Source organism: Miniopterus natalensis, chromosome 21, assembly GCF_054644295.1.
Source record: "Miniopterus natalensis isolate mMinNat1 chromosome 21, mMinNat1.hap1, whole genome shotgun sequence".
NCBI classification, from domain to species: Eukaryota; Metazoa; Chordata; class Mammalia; order Chiroptera; family Miniopteridae; genus Miniopterus; species Miniopterus natalensis.
In genome coordinates this window covers 12,230,818-12,252,877 of record NC_142101.1, presented here as the reverse complement: position 1 = coordinate 12,252,877, position 22,060 = coordinate 12,230,818, and the positions used below count along the sequence as shown (strand labels likewise).

The 22,060-nt window shown below is 34.6% G+C and overlaps 1 protein-coding gene across 6 annotated transcripts in view; it reads right to left on the bottom strand.

Moving 5' to 3' along the window:
- Nucleotides 1-22,060, bottom strand: part of CDC42BPA (CDC42 binding protein kinase alpha) — a 145,261-nt gene that overhangs the window by 8,588 nt on the left and 114,613 nt on the right. For 4 of the 6 annotated variants that reach the window (XM_016201421.2, XM_016201422.2, XM_016201424.2 and 1 more), the window contains 12 exons: nt 20,703-20,786; nt 19,437-19,542; nt 17,976-18,112; nt 17,158-17,297; nt 15,849-15,930; nt 13,928-14,144; nt 13,057-13,119; nt 11,540-12,133; nt 9,921-10,018; nt 7,911-7,995; nt 6,635-6,758; nt 5,808-5,925 (listed from right to left, as the gene is read on the bottom strand). In XM_016201421.2, the coding sequence (XP_016056907.2) occupies nt 5,808-5,925; nt 6,635-6,758; nt 7,911-7,995; nt 9,921-10,018; nt 11,540-12,133; nt 13,057-13,119; nt 13,928-14,144; nt 15,849-15,930; nt 17,158-17,297; nt 17,976-18,112; nt 19,437-19,542; nt 20,703-20,786 (1,848 nt within the window). Of the gene's footprint in view, nt 1-731; nt 918-5,807; nt 5,926-6,634; nt 6,759-7,910; nt 7,996-9,920; nt 10,019-11,539; nt 12,134-13,056; nt 13,120-13,927; nt 14,145-15,848; nt 15,931-17,157; nt 17,298-17,975; nt 18,113-19,436; nt 19,543-20,702; nt 20,787-22,060 lie in introns of all 6 variants that reach the window. The other 2 variants (XM_016201428.2, XM_087828890.1) reach the window with 1 other exon arrangement.

Below are 22,060 nucleotides of genomic sequence, written 5' to 3'. Positions count from 1 at the left end.
ATGGAAAATGGATATTCAGTGTTAATGCCACCCGCTCTCCACTGCGAAGCCACCAGTTACAAAGACTAGAGGCTGGACGGATGGATGGACTGATGGCAGGCGTCATGGCCGGGCCTCTGAATGCAGCACAGTTGACGTTTCTTCTTTGATTTGGTTATCTTGGATCCCGGTTGGAATTAAAGGCACATCAGCAACTCAAATATTAGTAAGACTACTTTCTTTTTGTAATTTTTCCTGTTATTCATGAATACTATTATATTTTTTATTTTGGAGCTTTTTAAGCTTTTCCAGAGGGGCTTATTGTAGAGAGGAGGCCTACGACAGGCCCTACCGCAGACTTTAATGTCACTAAATATCAAACAGTTCTCTGAATGAGCTATGAAAAATTCAGAAATTCTGGGACCTCCTCTTTGTTGCTAACAGAATAAAGACCACCTTGGGGACTATTTCTTACCATGGTATCTGTAATGGAAAATACCATGATGGGAAATATTTTATTAAACACACAAAAACCTCCAATAGTTTCAAAAATAAAACTGACATCCTCCCTGTCTTCATCTTTTCCTTCAAAAGAAGAACCAACATAGAACCTGAAGAGGAGGGGGAGGACCAGAAGGGAACGTTTGCAGAATGGACCACTTTGGGGGTTGCTCGAGGGTTACTTGGGGGGCCAGGCAGAGGACAGCCACGCAGCATTAGTCAAAGTTAACACCCGACTCAGTTGTTCATACCCTCAGAGTCATAAAGCTGGGTGTACCGGGGACAGAGCGCAGAGACGGGGAATGTTCAGGGTTTACGGAATCAGGAGAAAGAAATTTTTCAGCAGAATTGACAGTCATGTGATAGATGTGCTCAAAGTTGATCGGAGAGGAGATCAGACTGGAGTGATGATGAGGGGATGGGTAAGGGAAGCCTGGCTACGAAAACAACAGAGAAAACAGTGATGAGGCAATGAAAGGGACTCACTGGTCACATGTGACATTTCAGACAACATGCACAGAGCAAAATGAAGCAAGCACCTCACATCAGATACGAATCCCTAATGAAACACTTCTAGGCCTTAGAGAGTTCAATTTTGTAATCCTCTCACACCAGGTACTGACATAGCTGATTTGCAAGGAAACATTCACCTTATAAAATTATTTTCTTCTATTACTATGATCAAGCGAGTGGAAACTGGACTTTCAGAGTCACAAGGACACTGTCAGAGTTCACGTCAGTATTTTCTTAAGTGAGAGAATCAAAACATGGCAAAAATCTACCAAAAACATTAGGATAGGAAAAGCAAGAAATAAGAACAAGGGAACCGACAACCAGCCTCTCACCAGAAGTGTTATGAAACTGTGTCTTTCTTAAATTGAATTTATTGGGGGTGACAATGGTTTGCAAAACCATACAGGTTTCAAGTGTACAACTCAATAAAACAAACATCATTCCACAGTTACTATTTTATTATAGGAAAATAAGATCAATAAAAGCAAATTCATATCACAAACCTATAAAGACCAGGAAACATTTCTTTAGAAACCTAAAACCATTTCCTGGTCATTATAGATTTGTGGTATGAATTTGCTTTTACTGATCCTGTCCTATAATAAAAATGGTGACTATGGAATATATTAATTATTGGTTTACCTTTAAGCAGCCTAAGCTTATCTCTATTTAGACACCCAAAAGAATAGGTTTGTTTTTAACAAGGGAAAAACCTTCCCTTAAATGTTCGGGCATATTTTTTAAAAATACTGTAAAGCTAAAGCTAAAGCTACAGAAAAAAGCTTTTGAAGCCAAGGACTCTAGTTTTCAGATAAAAACTTCTGAATATTTGGGAAATGTCACTCAGTACCTAGTCACCTTCTCTACTGGGAGTTTTCAAGATTCAGTTCTTGAACAACTGTTTCCAGGAAACATCCTGATTCCTTACTTGAAGGCAGAGGGGTGAATGGTTTGCTGCAGAGAACACTGACTGAATTTATATTCTTATGAGTTGAGTTAAGCTTGCTTTGTTTAAAAAAAAAAGTGGTGAATTACATAGGCTTAAAAGAAAGGCTCCTATATAGGATATTGTTTTAAATTTAAAGTGAAATCAGTACTTTTGAAGGTTATTTCCAAAAAGAAAAAAAACTATTGATGTAAATGTAACTTTGATTTTAAGAGACAAAATTACTTCTTAAAGCTCTAAGAGGTCATTGAGCTAGAAATTGTATTAGAACTTTAGAAATGGATAAAAGGCTAAGAAAAAGAAATCTTCTAGAGGTAAAATATTCTTCTTGCATTCAATTGGAGACAAATTTGTCATCTGTTACCAGTATCCACTGATGAAAAAATGCAATGGACAAAAAGGATTCAAGAAACTAATACAGCACGTACTTCTTAGATACAATGCTACTTTATTTTAATTGCTTATATACTCTTGGCTCACTCAGACACATGTGAGAGCTCATCTGATAAAGGAGATTCCCTTGTTATCTCTTCACATCCATAAGGCAAACAACCCCATTTCAGAACCATTTTGGTACAAAACAAACAGAATTAAGCTTCCAAAGACATCCAATAAACTCTCCAAGCTTGTAAGTATTTCATAGGGAAGCGATACTGATGTAAGTATAACATAAAATGTCTGAGGTGCATGCTCTTTGCTCTGATGACAATGCATGGCTTTGGTATTTGAAAATTCTTTATATATGTTAATGTTAGCTTAATTTAATTCATCTTTATTTTTAGAATCCCATTTCAGTAGAAAGAACATCCTCAATTCTGAGAATCTATTAGAGTATACAAGCTTTTCAATAAATACAGGTACAGACATGCATCGTGTTATTTTTTCCAGACATGCACTGTTATTGTTTTGTTTACCAATCTCTACCCCAAGACAAGCATGGCTCTGTGTAGACAGTATACCAAGAAATATTTGCTAGGTGATTAAACGGATGCCTATGAAAAGCCCCAGTTTGTATGTCCTTTGCTAGTGAAAGGTGAAAAGAAATTAAGACATTACTGTGAAAAACAGGAATTCACACACAATCTTTGATGCAATACATGTATAGGTGAGGTTTCAAAAATTTACACTAACTTCTTTTCTTAGAAATACAACAGTGCTTACATGATAAGAAAACATGAAAAGAATGGGAGGAACATTAAAAACTGCCAGGGCAAAAAGTCACTCGTGTTTACAACAAAAGGAATCAACAAGGCGGTCACGGGTTATAAGCTCAGTGACCACAAATACTAGATATCAAGTGGTCCTGACGGGAATGAGGAGCCAGCACAGAAGGCCATGGCGTCAGGTGGGTGACAAACCTTTGGGAAATGCTACTTGAACTTGATTTGCTTAGTAATAAAGCCTGGAATTTACTTGGAACAAAAACACAAGAGACAGATTTCTTTTCAGTGGAAAAAGAGTAAGGAGTGATGCTCTGATATAAAAGTTCTTACAGTGCTTGAAATCTGACATTTAGCTTCTGCATATGAAGCTTATTCAGGTGTATGAAGATCACGTCTAACTGTGTATGAAGGTCCAGAGAATTCTGGAACATTAGCAAATTGATTTTTTACCTGATGGCAGAAAAATACCAAGCAGAGAAACATTTTATTAAACCCTAAAACTATTTCACCTTAAGGAAGATACTGTAATATATGTGATATAATAGAATTAATTTAAAATTCTTCTTCTTGCTATGTTGTTGGGATACATGAGATGAAAACTATATTCTTTTTTGTGCACCAAAATGAAGTAAATGAAAGAAATTTTAATTTTAAAAGGACAATACCCATTAAATAACTACTGAAATAATTCTGTATTTGCTGATGTGTTGCTTTGTGACACATGTTTGAAATGTGTATCCTTCAATCCCTCCATAATGCTAACTATGTCAGGTGTGGAAAAACTACTCACTAAATTTCAAAAAGTTTCATTAAAAGAGTACGTAATACTCCATCTATCACATAGAAGCTACAAATATATTCACATTTCAACTGTTTATCATAATTAGAAAAGTCTCTCTTAAGGTACTTTGTACGTGGCATGGTAACTTCCATAAGGCAAAGGGACAGAGGCTTTGTGCTGTGTGGCCGTTATGTTTCCTTCTGAGAAAAAGGGAAAACGGACTAAGGACTTTACGCACATGTTCAGGATGGGAAAAGAAAGGAGAGAAATCTGAAGTCTCAGCCCCAGGGAAAAGCTGAAAAAATAGTATAGCTTTTAATATAACAGTTTAATATTTAGACTCAGCCTTTACTTATGCCCAATATTTCAAGGCTGATATTTATTCTCAAGCTTAATTTTTTTAGTTTTAATCACTATATCAAGATTAGCTGTGCCCGGCCACGTGTGGCTCAGAGGTTGAGCATCGGCCTAGGATCCAGGTGATCGGGGTTCGATTCCTGGTCAGGGCACATGCCCGGGTTGTGGGCTTGATCAATGACTCTCTCATCATTGATGTTTCTATCTCTCTCCCTTTCCTTTCCTCTCTCTGAAATCAATAAAGATATATTTAAAAAAAAAAAATTAGCTGTACTCTTTTTGTACATTTACATTTACCCAGCACAGATAATAAAAATCCCATTCCAAAAGGATAAATGACTATTATGAATGATTTGAACTCAAAGGAAGGAACATTCCTTGAACCATATAACAATGTCTGAATGATAATTAAACAGTGACAGTAAGAATGTCACATTCACTCATAAGCAGGGCCAACTGGTTAGTTGGGATATTTACAATGAGGAACTTGGACTCAAATGCACCCACTTTTTTTTTTTCCTCCCATGAAATAAATGCTAAACTATCTGTAACGGCTTTAATTTTTTATTTAAAAAAAAACTTGACCACACATCAAACTATATTACCTATCATTTTTCCTGTCAGTGACGTTTACACCTTCTATGACCATAGAGTTAAGAATGTGGATAATTAACACAAGCTTCCTCAGAAAGAGCGTGGGTCAAAACTCACAAATCATCTCCCAAACTGCCACAATATATAAATTATGCTTACAATTCTGTGCAAAAACTAGATGTTATCGCCACTGAGCAACAGAGTCATGCCAAAGATTCAATAGCTTGCTGAGAACACTCTGATACTAAATGTTAAGCATAAACAGAGCCCACTAATATTCTTAATCTCAATATGGTAGGTCCAAGAATCCAATGTTTATGTTGTTAAAAACAATAGTTTTCCTACGTTCCAGTTTTTTATGTAAGACTGACCAGGCAAAGAAAAAAGATTTCACAGATGACAGGTGTGACCCATTGACAACCAAGCCAACGTGGTTCTCTGGGAAGGAGGGGTGCGCCAAATATCTGTACTGAATTGTTAAAACGTAGTGAAGTTTGAGTGGTTTGGTAACCAAGTTCTGAATCTTGGTATAAATCCTGTTCCAATCTGGAAGTTTATTTTACCAATAGTAAATCTAGGTATGGGACAAGTCCATAGGGTATACAACTAAACAAAAAGGATATGTTTGATGTCTAAATTTTCTTTTTCTCATCAAGTATGTCATCATACCTCTTACATACATTGTGATTCACTGAGACACACATTTCCTCACTATCCTAATATAGCCTTTTAAGTCATATATATATCGAGCACATATACAGGGGTGGGAAAAAGCAGGTTTACAGTTGTTTGTATGGAAAAAGACATGCAGGTTATGATTATCACAGTAGCTTTATTAACTCAAAATAATGTCACAATGCAACTGTAAACCTACTTTTGCCCACCCCGCATGCGCATGTGCACGTATTCCCGCCCCCGCCCCCTTTACTCTTAACCCCAATTCGTATCCACATTCACTCTTTATTTCTCTTACCATGGGTAGGTCTTTTAGGATCTGTATTCCATCACCTGGACCCATGTGTGCTATGTGGTTAAAATTAGTTGGGTTAGAAATCAATTTATTTCTCATTTCAGGATCTCGTAGCATCTCTCTGTAAGAGAAAACACCTGTTTAGACACTTTTTCTATGATCAATCTAGATAACTCTAGAAACAAATGAAGGATACTTTATTTTTTCATAAAAATAAATGTGAAATCATGTTCATATGGATAGAATTAAAATAATAGAATATATTCAATTAAAATTTTACTTAGATTTGTTTTACATTTTAAATAAAAGATTTTACAATTTTTGGTGGGAAGAGAGGGCTCTTTTAGTATAGAGACATCAAAGAAGCAGCTCTATTTCACAGGTAATTCTGATCATTATGTATGTCTTAAAATAGCTGATAACACTTAGAAATGTTTTTATATGTAATTGGAAATACTACAAGCCTACTTCTGTTTGCTCATAAAGAGAATAGTTAATCTGAAGTTCTTAAATATATGTAGGTTTACTATTATGCACAGATAGGTGCTATGTTTATATTATAACAAGGTTCATATTCTAAAAATTCTAAGTACTCCATGTACACAGAGAAAGGAATCAAAATATGGTACTTTAATCTAGTTCGTACACCTTGGAGACCGTTACTTACAATTACACTGAGAAGTACATTCATTATTGCAGTTTTTAACGCTACAGATGAATGACATTTTCAGAGACCAACCTTCCCTCTCAAATCAAATACAGTGTTATCAAAAAACAGCCCTTCCCATGCTACAAGCATGTGTGGATGATTCGAGAGAAGAATCATCTACCTCCTCTGTTGCATCCTTTCCTCTTCTGGGACTCGGAAGGAGTAACGCCGCTTGTTGTTAATATTTCTAACCATTTGTTTCCGACTATTATCTGTGGTTTCAGGAACTACCAGTTCATCCCCTTCTGTTTAAAAAATACAGAGAACAAGGGTGTTCTTTAAAGTACTAGAATGCTTTTTATCCATTCACCTCTAAGACAGTATAAACGTTAACCAACTGTGCAAAGTACATGCAATTCTGATTTTTAAAAGTTGTGTTGATCATCACAGTAAATAAGCAATAGTTTTCAAAAGAACATATATAAACAAATATATGCTGAAATTAAACAACTTTCAAAGAATATTTTCACTTTTATTTGATTATAAACATAAAATAAAAAAAGAAAAATGTAGGCGTCTGGTCACTCTGGCCACCCTACCCCCCAGTGACTCTACACTATCTTCTCTCTCCTTCTAGGTGTTGGTTTCAATGGCTCAGGGTGTTAAAAAGCTATTGCTAACCTGCACAGGAATAAATGGTAAATTATTCATGTAAATGAGAACAATTACAAATATTTTTACATATTAAAACATTCCCTTTGCAAGATCCCATCTGCGGGGTGTAGGGAAGGAAAAGGAATCGTGTTTTTACTAGCAACCTTTACTGAAGGCAAGAATGTGTCACCGTTTCTACTCTTCTGATTTTGGGGCATGCCAGTGCCCATCTCATTCTATTTCAACTTTAATACGCAGAAGTAAACAAAGCTGTCAGCCATGGGCTCCCCAAAACAGGCTAGGATATTTGAACATACTGTAAAGTAGACAACTGTATCCACACAACACAGCAGATGCCATTCTCTAAGTAAGGTAAGGAAAAAGAGAAATGCCCTGACCCGATGCATTGAACGGTAGATGTATCTGACAGCCCCGAATGGGAACTCTGGATGAATTTTCATAATTTTTGTGCTACAAATCTTAGTTAAGTTCTACAGTAGTAAAAGCACAGAAAATATATTCAGCCATACTGTATCTACTCACCTTGGTATTCTACAGAAAACCAACAAGGTTAAGTCAGAAACAGATGTTTTGCTTATACAGCTATGCAAGCTTAAACAGAATGGCCTTTTGTCCAGTAGTGTATCTCAAATCTATTGAGAGTATGACAGTGACTAAGATCACAGGCTTTGGAGTAAGATATAACTGAGTTTAAATCTGGGCTCTCCACTTATTATCTTTGGGCAGTCAGCTTAGAGAGAATATTTCCATTGAAGCTATCCTATTAATGTGCATTTTCTTACCTGCCATCTTATTTTTGAAATATATTAATCTAATTGTCTCCAAGCCTAAAAGATTTAATGATCCTTCACTGTTTAAGGGTCGAACCTAAAATAATAAAAAATAAAATTAGTATTTCAACAAAACCTTCAAAAATTAAATCATAAAATGTTTGACCTATTTATAAACCACACACATATTAAGACCTTTACTTTATACTTCCTCTCCAAAATATAGCTCTCTCAGAAAACCAACAAAAAAATAAACATTAATTCTGACTGGAAAGGTATAAAATTATCTAACTTAAAGTTATAACGATATTTTAAAGGAAGACTATTCTGGACCCCTCCCCCCCCCCCCAAAAAAGGGTAGAAATACATTTAAGCCTTAAATTTAACTTTTTAAAGTCATTAGTGACCAAATGATTATACTAAGATATCAACGAAGACACTTTATGACTCTTGTTTGAACTAAATGGACAAACAACGTAGCTAATTGGGGACATGCAAATTAATACTTCAATGAGATACCACTTTATAACCATTTATAATGGCTATAAAACTATGAATTCCAACAATGGCAAGTGTTAGAGAGGATGTGTCAGCAAAAACTCTTATATACTGCTGGTGGGAGTGTCAACTGGTACAATTACTTTGGAAAATAATTTGACACCAGCCTATAAGGCTGAACACTTGCATTCCCCATGTACCATCAATTCTGTTCCCAGGTACATGACTTAAAGAAACTCCTGCACACATGCACCCACCAGAAGACCAAGGCAGCAATGTTCATAAACAGCAAAAAGCTGAGAAATAAGTCAAATGTGCTAATCAGAGAACAGACAAGTTATGATCTATTCACTCAAAAGAATATTTTATCTAGTGAAAGCAAAGAACAATATGTAACAACATGGTGGTTGGTTCATAACAACATGGATGAATCTTAGAAACACAGTAAATGCATGAAGAAAGCACGGCAGAAGGTGACATACAACATAACATTTATAACCTCAAATGCAAGCAAAACTGAAAAATATATTGTTTAGAAATATGAAAACATACAAAAAATTCTGGATTTTATGAAAAGCAAGAAATGATAAATGGCATTCAGGATAGTGATTTCCCTGGAGAGAGACAGGAGTTTGGGATAAAAGTAAGGAGGTGGGCTCACAAGTGATCAGTTTATTATTAAGCTTCTTAAAGGTCATATATTCTTTCACATATATTGTAAATTTAAATAATAAAAATAAAATGGATAATTGTAACCAACCCAAATGTACAAACTAGTGGGCTGTATTTAGTAGCTATAGTGCAGCGGTATTTACAAAAGCTTTATTCACTGATGATGTGGTTTAAAATTGAGGAAGATCTTGAAATACGGCTTTGGCCACTGTCTTTTACCTGGTCTTCTAAACCCTGCCTGATAACTAATGATACATGCTACATATATCGATATCGATATGAAACTACCACTCTTCCCTTTTGCAAAATAACTGCTCTATGCTACTTACTTGTAAAAATTTCTCTTTATGTTATCACAGGGACATGTTAAAGGAAAATATTATGTTTTACTATGAACATGTTAAATCTTTATTTTTTAATTATGAGATGCTTAACCACAGTTTTGGTTCTAATTTTAATTACTTTTCAAGCCTGTAAATCTGTCCTCACAGGATTTCAAAATGCATACCGATGTGTGAAAAACAGTTATAATTAAGAATGTGCACCCTCAGAGTACCTCAAACTATAGTGGAAGGTAATGCTGACATTTTAGGTTGTAGGATATATTCTAGCTGTTCATTATAATAATCACAGTTTATACAGCAAAGCTAAATGTAATAAAAATAGTATGGAGTTGAGCTACTTATAAAATTAACCAGCTTGATTTTTATTTTTTTACTCTTAGCTAAATCCCAAATTACCAATTACATATGCCAGAAATTGCTGAATTAGTGAAAAATAATTAAATAGTCATGTTAGTGTTTCACTTACACTCATTAGTTCTCTTAAGTCGATATTTTAATGTTAAATTACCTTTTTGAGTGGGAGAGTCTGAATCCATTCCATGGAGTTCACATCAAAGATGTCAACCGCATTTTCACTATACACGGAGAGATAGGGTGCATTGTAACCTGGGAGAAGAAAGAGGTAACAGCTGGCTGGTTACTTTCAACTATTAAACCCAAAACATTTTGAAAGATCTATGCTAAGCAATTATATAGAGGAATCTCACCCAAATCCTACTGTTATCATATAACAATATCAAAACCTTTTTGAAGTAAACAGAATGTAAATCATAAATGAAGAGATTTTATAGTCATAACAATACAAAAGGAGTCTGTTAACACCAAGGGTATAACATTCCCTTGCCCAATACTAGTTCTATAAAGGAATTTGATTCCTGAAGTAGTTAAACTATTGATAGTGAAACAAACCTATAAAGTAAAGAAATCTTTAGGTAAGAGTCCTTTCTAGTCACAGTTATGAATGTTTGATAAAGCATCCGGGAGAGTCACATGAACAGGGTAGATGCTCAATATATACTTAATGAAGGAATGAATAAATGGCGACACAAGCAAAGAGAGATTAAATGATTTATCTACACTAAGGTCACAAATTAAATTTTTGGCAGAGCTATTCATAAAAGCCAGGTATTCCAATTCTTACTCTAAACTCTGAATTATTATCTGACTAGGTTATAAAACACCATCCATTCTAAACATGATGCCATAAATAAAAGTATATATTTCAGAAGAAACGAAACTAAGTATAGTTAAGTATGGGTTTGTAAGATTAGAAGTATTTTTCTCTTCTTTTTATCTAGATTTTCTAATTTTTCTGTACTAAGCATATATAGCTCTCCAAAACTTTCTACTGAACCCTTAAACCCTACTGTACTCATTCCATCATCCTGTCCTGCTATGGCAGAAGAGGCTTTACCCCTCCAGCCACGTCCTTCCCCCGTTCTCAATTCCAGCCCCTCTGGCCTCCTTGGGGATCTTGCTCCAGTTCCTGCAGAGCAAGAAAAGTTACTAGAGATCAGCTTTTCCTAGTTCCCTAGTGGCTACTTCCCTTCAGAATTTAAACATATTCATATACCTTCTACTAAAAAACATTTTGGGTTGGATACTCCTCCTACTTGTTATATCTTACACAGTGAAAATAGTGAGTATTCCAAAACTTATTAAGGTCTTAGTATTTCTTAAAAGAGTGAAATAAGCAATTTTAAACATCTAGATAAAAATATAAAACTGAATCTTACAAATGCTACACTATACCTTTACATAACTAACAATTCACTTAGTAACTACTCCAGAAGAAATCTTATCAGCTATTAATAATCACACTGTATTTTTGACCAGGAAGATAGCTACTTAGGGTTATTTCAAAATACAATAATATGGGTTAAAAAAAATCTATGTAAGTAAAATATTCCATAGAAAGATTAGCTTTAATTACTTGTATGTTAATGTTGACACTGTTGGCCTAGACTAACTACACATGGTTATTTTACATAAATAACATAATTAATACTTAGGAAAACCTTAAGAATGACTTAAAAATAACCTGTTATTAACAGTAAATATATCTAGGAGATGAAGGAAAAAGAAAGAGGCAGAAAGATACGACAGCCAAAAGAAAGAGACTCTTACAACAAGAGGAAGGGTTTGCTGGCCACATCAATTCCTGTTGTCTAGATCTTCGGCCCTGGCAGTCGGTATATATCCCAATGCTGTTAAAACACAGCAGGTATTCTTTGCTGGAGATCTCAACTGCGCAGATGGCATCCATTGGTTGATGGGCAATAAATGACAGTGTGTGGTCGTTTGAATGGAGCATACTGTACGAAGTTCCTTCTCCATTCAAGGGGTATCTTTGAAAACCCGACTGGAACCCCACACAGAGGTGTTCGCTGAAGATTGCCATCCACTGGACGTTATATGGGACTTGAATTTCCTTAAATTTTCTGTGACGGGTCTTGCTCTGAAAAAGTTCGTAACAGAGGACCTGCCTTTTCATAGCTACACACAGGCAGGTAAGGGCTCCATGACGCACTTTCCCAGAAGTTATGGTTTGACACCCTTTAGTTTCTGCCAGCTTGTAAAAATCAGTTTCTCGTCCGTCCAAAGCTGACATAGGAAAAAGTCGCACATGACGATTTCGTCCTGAGATCACAGCAACAAGCTGATCATTTGGAATGAGCTCAATCTGATGAATCTTCTTATTGTCACCAACTCTAATAATTTCTATGCAAAGAAATAATAATAAATCAGATGCAAAATAATATTTTATTAATCACATCCAATTATACTTAAAAAAATATAAGCCAACTTATAATCAAGACAGATCCATACTCAGAGAAGAATAAGAGCTCAGAAATCACGTAGGGAGAGGGAGACAATTACACCCGTTAGAAGATAATTTAGCTCACCTACAGTAAAGTATTAAATTTAGCACTGAGATTTCTGGCAGCCAAGGCAAAGAGCTGCTATGTGATAAGTCATGCCAGGTCTTCAAAAAAACAAAAACAAAAACAAAACAAAAATACAAACCCCGCCTTTTTACTGGTATTAAGTTCTAGGGAACTTTTTATTATGGGTTCATATTTTTTAAAAACTGTGTAACTCATATTTCACTAAAAGTATCTGTATGGGTAACAAACTTAGGAAGTTTAAATGCATTGTTTTCCCATGATCCTACTTGATATAAACATAAAACTTAGAGCTAAATTAAATTGGTTTCTTTTTATTTCACCTAGTATTTATGTTTAGAAAAAGATCTTTTGTAATAAACTATGGGGGAAAAACCCCAACAACAAATATATCTTAATGACTTACCTCTTCTAATACTATTAGAACAATGGAAAAATCAAGATGTATTTTCTTTCATGTACTTTCTTTAGAAATGCAACCCGAGTTTCTTCAGCAGAACCATTAAATCAAGTTACACAAGACAGACAATACATACATGGAAGTTTTAGAACTCATGATGATTACAGAAGTTAAAAAGTTATCTTTTGATTTATAAACACATCAAATTAGATGTGAGAAATTTCAATTATAGAATAAACAAAAGTAAATCCTGCCATTTTTAGAATTTAGAAACTAGAGTTTAGAATTTTCTAACATACGGTTTAAAGTTACCCCACAATAATTAAGTTTTCACTTACCATCTTTGGTGACATGCACAACAAATAAGCCTTCTTCATTTCCCAAAGCTATCCTTTCATGATCTATGTAAGATATAAATAAATATGAAACATTTTTATTAGGTAAAAACTATGTAAAACTAATAGCTAATAAAGATATTTGGTACAAAAATCTGAAATAAACAATTTTAAAATAGCAATAACAATTTTTACTATTAAATTTCCTTTCATGTCTTTTTTAATAGATCACTAGAAAATAACCTATATCAACATTTACAAAAATAAGTAAATGTTTATTCAATAAAAGATGAAAAAAATTAAAAACCTAGTTTGTTAGTGGCCTGAGTATAGTTCTATTTCTTGTTTTGGGGGGGAAAATTGTGAAAGGCATTTGAACCCTACTTGTTAAACTTTTTATTATTTAGTAGGAAGTAATAAAAGAGTTAGATGTGTACACAGGAATACGGTGAAAAATTAAACCCCCAGACACAAAAGCTGCCTTTTTTTAGGGCAACTTAGGTACAAGGGCACTCTGACATATTGCATCTCATTTAAACTTCCCAATAACCTTTGCAAGGTAATCAGCATCTACACTACACCGAACGTTATGCTTTAAGACACTAAACTACTTGTTCTCAGCCACACAAGCAGAGAACACATATGTCAAAAGTTAAACATTAGCACTGTTGTTTTTTAAGAAAACACATTTGAAAAGTGTACTTATTCTTGTTTCCTGAGTAACAAAGCTTAATATAGTCTTATTCATTCAATAAATACTGAGTACCTGCCTGTGATGTCACACTTACCAGGCTGGACGCTGGTGATTCCTGGATGAAAGCCAGGTAGATTAGTAAACAATTATGACAACATGATCAATGTTATAAATTCATACCTATGATTGCAGCGGCCTGGGTAGTTTTAATGAGGGGTAATGTGCTGTCATAAGCCTCTTTGGGAACATAGACTGAGCGGTCTCTGAATTTGTTTTTCTTCAAAATCTTCTGCAATTCACTCAGCACTCCCACCCACTTGCTCTTCTCATTCTCACTATCTGCCAGCATCAGGATTGAACATTTGTTATTCGGGGCTGAGAGCTGGGAAGTTGTGACCTAGAAAAATTGAATCAAAATTCATGATATGACAAAACACACCCTTTAAGTCAGTTTTATGCTTAGATGAGTTTGCTTAGCACTAGCCAACAAAATGAGCATTCATTAAGTGTTACCTGTAGCAGAGGTCAGCTATTCCTAATCAGAATACCTAGTTTCAGCGTTAGAATTCATGGCAAAGCAAAGGTAGCAGATACCATTCTAAATGTTAGTATCATTTTCTTTGCTATAACATACCAGAATACTATCACTAAAAAAATGCATTAAGCACATTCATATAACAGCAACTGATATTTTTGAGTAATTACTGAGCCCTGAGCACTGATCAAAGCACTTTACAAGTATTAAACTCACATAACCTCTCAACATCTTCTTAAGACAGGTATTATTACATCATGATTTCATACATGAAAAAACTGTGGTGCAGAGACATTTAATTTCCCCAAAAAACAAGAGTGGGATCTCATGTCCATGCTCGTAAGCACAATACCGTACTGATTTTCAACTTGCTTTAAGAAGTCAGAAATGCTCAGATATACTTATATTCTCTGTTATTTCATAACAATAACTCACATTATCTTAGAGAAGATCAGATCACTATAGTTACTATTTAAATGAAGCTTATCATTATGCAAACAGAATTTATAACTGAGCAGATTTAAATTATATATATATGGATCCTTTATTAAAAGTAATACAAGCAGAATGACAATAAAATCCCACGAAGTTTAACAGTTACAGATAAGGGGGCCTCTATAGGCTCTGTAGGAGGCTGGAGAAAGCATAGTTGTTGGTCTAGGAACTGAGACAAAGTACAGTCTTTGTCCAACCTTCCTCAGGATACAAGACTCATAAACAAATACTACAAATACTACAACATACAAGCATAAGGTTGGGGCAGTAGTTCTTTCTTTTTACCTCTATTATCTTAATTCACCAATTCAAGACTGCACTGTGGGCAGCCTCCAAAGAAGGCTACCAACAATTCTTCCCATGGAATTTCATTCTTCTTATCAAAAAGTGGAATCTATTCCCCTCCCATTAAATCCAGGCTGACCTCATGACTTGTTTTGACTAATAGACTACAAAAGGGTTATTATGCCTTTTTGGGGTCTAGTCTTTAGAAGGCCTGGCAGCTTCTTTTGCTCTTTTGGAAGCCATCCATGGAGAGCTCAGCCAGTCTACTGAACGATTAGAGACCACATGGATCAAGTTCACAGGGAGAACTGAGGCCACCCAGCCAACAACTAGCACCAAGACCCCAGATGTGAAGAGTAGGTTGTTTTGGATATTCCAGTCCCAAATGAGCTGAATGCAGGCCACATGAGGTACCCCAGTCAACACCAAAAGAACTATATGGCTGACCCACAGAATGCTGAAAAATAAATCACAGTTAGTTTAAGCCACTAACTTTTGGAATGGTTACTGCAAAGCACTAAAACTGAAAAATATGTTAATTTCTTAAATGAAATTAAAAACTTCCATTTTTAAAAAACTTGAGAAACCTCACAATCAATTTTCCATGTGACAGTATTTATTTGAAAATTCAATTGTGACTCAAAAATATTACCCAAGAGGAAACCTAATTAAAAATTAACTATTTACTTAGCACTAACTGTCTATTCATTCAAGTTTTGAAGAGGCAAAACAAATACTCATTAAAAACAAATAATTCAGTGATCAAATTACAGCACACATACTTACTCTAAATATACAAGGTATATCTTTTCGACTTGCATGAATAACATCAGAAGCCAAGACTGAACTCACAGAAAATTCTTCATCCCTGAAGGAAAAGTGAAACATTAAAAGTGAGTTTACGTGGGTAAGTGTGTGGTCTTGGGTGTGTATCCAAGTAATACATATGAAGCAATCCTTAAAAATGAATTGCACAAAACATCCAAATTGAATTCTTTAAAAAACTGGATTCTCCCCCCTCCCCCCCCCCACATTGTAACTGATAGTGCCCATAGTAATTTATCAATAGCTTTACAGTGGCACATTATACAAGACTAGAAGTAATTCCTGGCTCACCCAAAGTCCCAAGGCCAGTAGATACAAGTGTACTGGAATTTGAATGCTGGTAGGTCTCCAGAGTCTCCAGCAGACTGGACCCTCTTGCCTCCCATAATACACCTGAAGTACCCTGAACACAGCTCATCTGTCAGTTTACTGCTCCTTCAACACCTAAGAGAGATTTGCTCCACATAACTTAGTCCTTAATTTAGTTATTGGTATCATCCTCTTGGTCTTGGAGACTTAACACCTTAGTCTTACCTTGGATCTTTCTCCCTATTTTTCTGTATTTAGGCCCTTAGCAGACACTGTCAGATTTTCCTTGCTAATATGGCTTGTATTTATCCCTCCATATTCCATATTTACGGGAAAGATGATGTTAGAGATGCTGGTATGAAATGCTGGAACTCTGAGTTTTGAGTGACAGAGGAAGACTGTGTTTGGGAGTCATTCATCAATGCAGAGGAGATGGCTGAAGCTATGGGAGTTAATAAGGTGACTCCAGGAGAAATGGCTGGAGTTATGAGAAGAGGTAAAGGAGAGCACTGCAAGGGGCAAGGGAAGATCTGAAAAATGAAACTAGAAATATTCGAGATGTATTTACTTAAATGCTTACCAATGCATTATATATTCCAAGAACTTGTCTGACTTTGAGATTTTTTATTTCCTTTCCTCACATGGAAGTTATACTCTGTGCCTTTAGGTGATATAAATACTACATATTAGGCCTCCAATACTCCAGCAACCTTTAAACTGGTCCTTTGTATTCAGACATTAGCTTCTTTTCTCCAACCCTAGTCCCACACACACACACCAGCAGGTCCTATAACTACACCTTACTTCCTATTTTTAATTACGTTACTATAGCAATATTAGTAAATTAGAAAATTAACATGGAATGAGATTTAAATAAAAACATGGCAATATAATTAGAAGACAAATCACTTTTTATTCCCATGTTGCAAAGATACAAATACGTTCACCTTGGAAAGCTTACCTCATGTCAATCACCTGACTGACTACAACACTGGGCTGGGATGCTTTTCCTTCAGCAACATCGTACAGAAAAAGTTTGAAGTCACAAACTACAGCCAATGCTCTTTGCCATCCTTTCTTCACTCCAGCTGGTTTAGGGATCTTTGGCAGGCAAAGAAACAAACAAAAACAACTCAAACTAAAATGTCAACCAGAGCCCATTTAATTACATATGTACCTACATGGTGAAAACCTGAAGGTAATGTACATATGCTAGAAGTCGGCCACTTTGGTTGGTAAAGTAGCAGATGGAACACATATATCATTAATAAAATGTAAGAATAAATTTTTTAATCACTGAATGACTATTCTGAAAAAATTTTAAATGATACCATTTAACTTTCACTAGTAATTCATTAAAATAACATTCATGGATTTCTTTCTAAGTAGCATAAAAGTCAAATTTGGTAGTAAGACGACATGCAGCTTACACTTTAAATATCATTCAAGATTACAAGTAAGATTGTGTCTTGATAATATCTCATATTTCAGAAGCATATGCCACCTCTCCAGCAAGACCAAATGCTGAAGACTCTTCAAGGAGATTTCAACATTTGTTCATTATAAGATAGAGAGCACAGAAATTTTTGAAACATTTTAGAACTGATTTCCAAGCAAAGACTACATTTTTGTTTTCAAATCATTGCTTTGGGTGAAATAAATTAGGTAAATGTTACTCATCTAATTTTCTGTTAAGGACTTTGTTTGTAAGGTGACTGGACTATATGTTAATTCATTAATGAACCTTAAAAGATTAATCTAAACCCAAAAATTACTTACCCTGACATGACCTTCATATGCTGTTCCTATTCCTTTTTGAGGATCTATACCCAGGGGACCTTTTGTCTGTTCAGGAGGAACTGGGCATGCAGTGGGAGCTTTGTTTACGCAAGTTATATGACATGAGAATCCACACACTTTTGGAGGGACAAAAAAGAAAAAATGTTCAATAAAAATTCATTTTACAAAAAGAAAATCCACTGAGAATTCATTATATGCAAGGTACATGAATGCTTTTCTCAGATTTTATTTTTAAAAACTGTTTTGTTATTTGGGGAACTGATTCTTTGCTTAACAAAAAGAATTTCAATAATGTCAGTCATTATCCATCACTTCATTCACTCAAAACCGTCAAATTTCCACTTTCCAACCTGACCATTTTCTTTGGCTCTAAACCCATGTAAATAACAAACTAGTTAAGATAATGCAAATAGAGATTTGCAACTTAGGTTGGGAGAACTAATCAAACACAGAACGCATTGCCGTGGATGCTATTAATTTCCCCCTTATTCAAAGTATTCAGCTTCAGGCTAACTACAAGCGTACTCTACAAGCATCTGCGAGAGCCTGACTTCCTTCCCTTCAAGGTCCCTTCCAACCCCAACAGCAAGAAATAGAAACTAGTATCAGAATTTGAATCAGCAACTATTTCCTTATCTTTTTCACAAGATATAGTGGTAAATTATATATGAGGCACTGTTGTAGTTGCAAGTCTCATGTGATTTTAAAAAATCATATTTCTAAAATACACACAAATACTATGTCCAATTATAATTTAAATAATTTTCATTTCCAAAGTCAAAGGAAAAATAAAGTGATGCCAAAACAAACTGTTTTCTTTTCAAATGATCTCTGTTCTCTCATCTCTCAAAATGTGCGTTCCATGAGGGCAGGGTCTTTGCCCTCCATCCCCCTTCTACCACTGTATCCCCAGTGCCCAGAAGCACAGAATGGCTATTCCATAAACATGTGATGGATGAATCAATGAATGGTAGGGGGAACTTCTGCTATTAATACTAGGACCAAAATATCTTTTGAGACTTAGTGACAGACATTTAATATTTCTGAAAAGACAGTGCATTATCTACTTTCCAAATGACAATTTCTCTGGCAAATTAAACAAGATTAAAATTAAATAAATAGATTCAAGGATAACTTTCATGTCTTTTGCTACATACATTAATGGCTTTGCAAAACCACAAAATCATCTGAGTAATAAAGATGAATAAAACATTTAAATTTATCTCCCCTGAAAAAGGTTTCTGGGGACTGTCTAGTTTCTCTAATATTCAACAGACTTTAGCAAGGTGCTCATTTTATTGTCTCATTCCTGTTATCCAATGAAAAACAAATGATTAAAACAAACACATACCTTATAAAAAGAATAAAGTTATTTGATTATGATTTAGGTAGTAAATGTTAGGACTCTAAAGTCACATTTTCTTACCATTTTATTCTTACCTTCACAGGAACAGCCCTGTCTTATCAAACCCACCATCAAAGAGGTACACTGATGACATTTGGTAGGAGTAGTAAAAGATTTGACAAAAAACTGATGAGTCTTGCGCTGCAAAACAAATGGATAAAAACATACACATTGGTTAAAGGATTTTCATATTGTGAATCTCTGCCCCACACCAGCTACCAGAATGTTTCTCATAGGAGTAGAATGAATTCTTTTCTTTTCTCACCACATAGTTCTATAATCTATGCTTTTTAAATATTTTTATTAGGACTGTTGGTAAGTTTCAAAGTGGCACTGGGATTCGACTCCATTCTAAACAGAACAGGTTATCTTCATGCTAACTCTGTAATTGCTTTTATGCTGACCAAGTACCAACCAAGGTGTAGACATTGTGCCAATACTTAACATACATCATCTCATGTGATGGACACAATGCTTAGAAATACAGGTATTATTTCCTTATATAGATGAAGCAACTCAAACTCAGAGAGAGTAAATAAGTTTCTGTCTGACTCTGTCATCTCTTAAAGTTTCATAATATAAAACCAGGTAGAATATGATCCTAAAAGAACCAAGGACTACAGAAAGTTAGGTCAAGACTAGGGGCTTTCATGCCTGTGGATAAAATACAAGTACCTAATTTGTTAATATCATATAAAATTTTGCTCAACATTTCTCCTGCATACTAATTTTTACTCGTAATTTTCTGCTCTGTAAGGAGCCACCAAGAGTAAATTTTCTACTGCTAACATTTTCAATCATTTCAGTTTTCCAATTTCTAGAATTTCTTTGTAGGAGTTTGAGATAAGCAATTAAATCTTCATGTTCTACCACATACAATACTTCAGTCATAGTCAACGTTAAATAGAATGAAAAGATGAAAATTCGCCTGAATTTTTCACTAAGTATTTCTTTTTTGGTGGTTTATTAACCTCAATGTTAGAGTCTTCCACAAGTGGCCTCAACTTAATACCCTCCTTACAATGCATTCCCCAATACATCCTACTCCTCACTCTAACAGACTTCAAAATATTGAATTTAAGAACATGGAGGAAAAACAAAACAAAAAAACTTGGGACAACTCCTCCTACCTTTCTCAGTGGTGATTATTTCCACTCACACTGAATTTATTTTCTTTCTAAGCTTTCATGTTTGTAATTTTAAGGAAACCAAAAGCAAAAATCACAGGAAGTATATAAAGCAGAAGAAATCCATTCTCGTTTCTGTTTCAGAACATACCAGGCTACAACTAGATTGAGTACCTTAGGAGGAAAGCCAGTTGAACCAGGGCATGCCTTTTTCCTTAAGGTTGGTGTGTGAACTGGAAGTGGAGTACTGTCTACAGTCTGAATCCATGGGCAAAAAAAGAAATAAATGTTATGAAAAACTCCATCCATTTCTAACATCCTTAGAAATAAATCAAGGTAAATAAAGTCAAAGAAAACATCAATAAGGCAAAATATATCTTAATGAAGCTAAAATTCTCATAGTGTTGATACTTTAAATTTCTGTCTGCAAGTCTATAAGTGAAGTATTTGTTCAATTAGTAAAATTATTTCAGTCTGGAAATATAAAAATAAAAAATTGGAAAAGAGAATCCACAGAATACAAAAAATGTCATAGCATGTAACCTACATAAAAATGGATATTAATTTTCAAGTTCATGTGAAAATGCCACATTAATTCTAAAAGCATCTAATAGTTTTCAGCAAGATTTACAATAAAAATATTTAGAAGATTTTTTAACTCCTTTACTTCTATATACAGAATGCATTTTACATATATGTAACACAATTCTGTGGATTTTTGTGTATGTATATATACTGATTGATTAGTGGAACTTTTGTGCAGAAATTAACTTCCAAAGAAGTTAGATTTTATTATTATTGGGATTCTGAATTTACACACAAATTTAGTTATAAGCCATATCTTTATTTTATAGGGAATTATTGTAAGGTATTTCTTTGAATAGAAGGAACCAGTGATTTTACTGGATGTTACTATGGAAAAAAGAGATATCACTTGATTAGCAAAGTGTAAAAAAAGATGTGAAGAATGGCTTCCTATTAGGATGCTAAGCAGCAAATGAGAGGAAAAGCTAGCTTTGTATAAAGGTATAGAACATTCTAAAATATTAAAAGGAAAATGGGTGAGCTCTCTTTACTTTTGTTAATGTATAACCTCCCAAATCAGAATATTTGATATATAATATAGCCTTAAAACACAATACAGTTGAGTTTCTCAGAGTTTTCTACTTAATTGTAAATTTCATTCTAATTTAATTTAAATATCTTGAGAAAGTGTTGAATCCAATTTATAATTTAACATTTAAAAAGATAAATATGAAAAAGAACACCGAAAACCTTTATAGAAGTTAATTAAAAACAACTCACACTAAACAAAATTGTCATTAGAATTTACATAAAAAGTCCAAGAGGAGTTTTAGAATTAAAAGGAGTGAAGCAAGAGTGCTGGATACAAGATGAACAGAGTTCATAAAGACCAGCAATACCTAATCAAGAAAATATCTGTTACCAAAGACCCAATTCACCATAGCAACAAAGGCTCACTGATGGTACCTAAGAACAAACCTACCAAGCAATATGGTGTACACTCATGA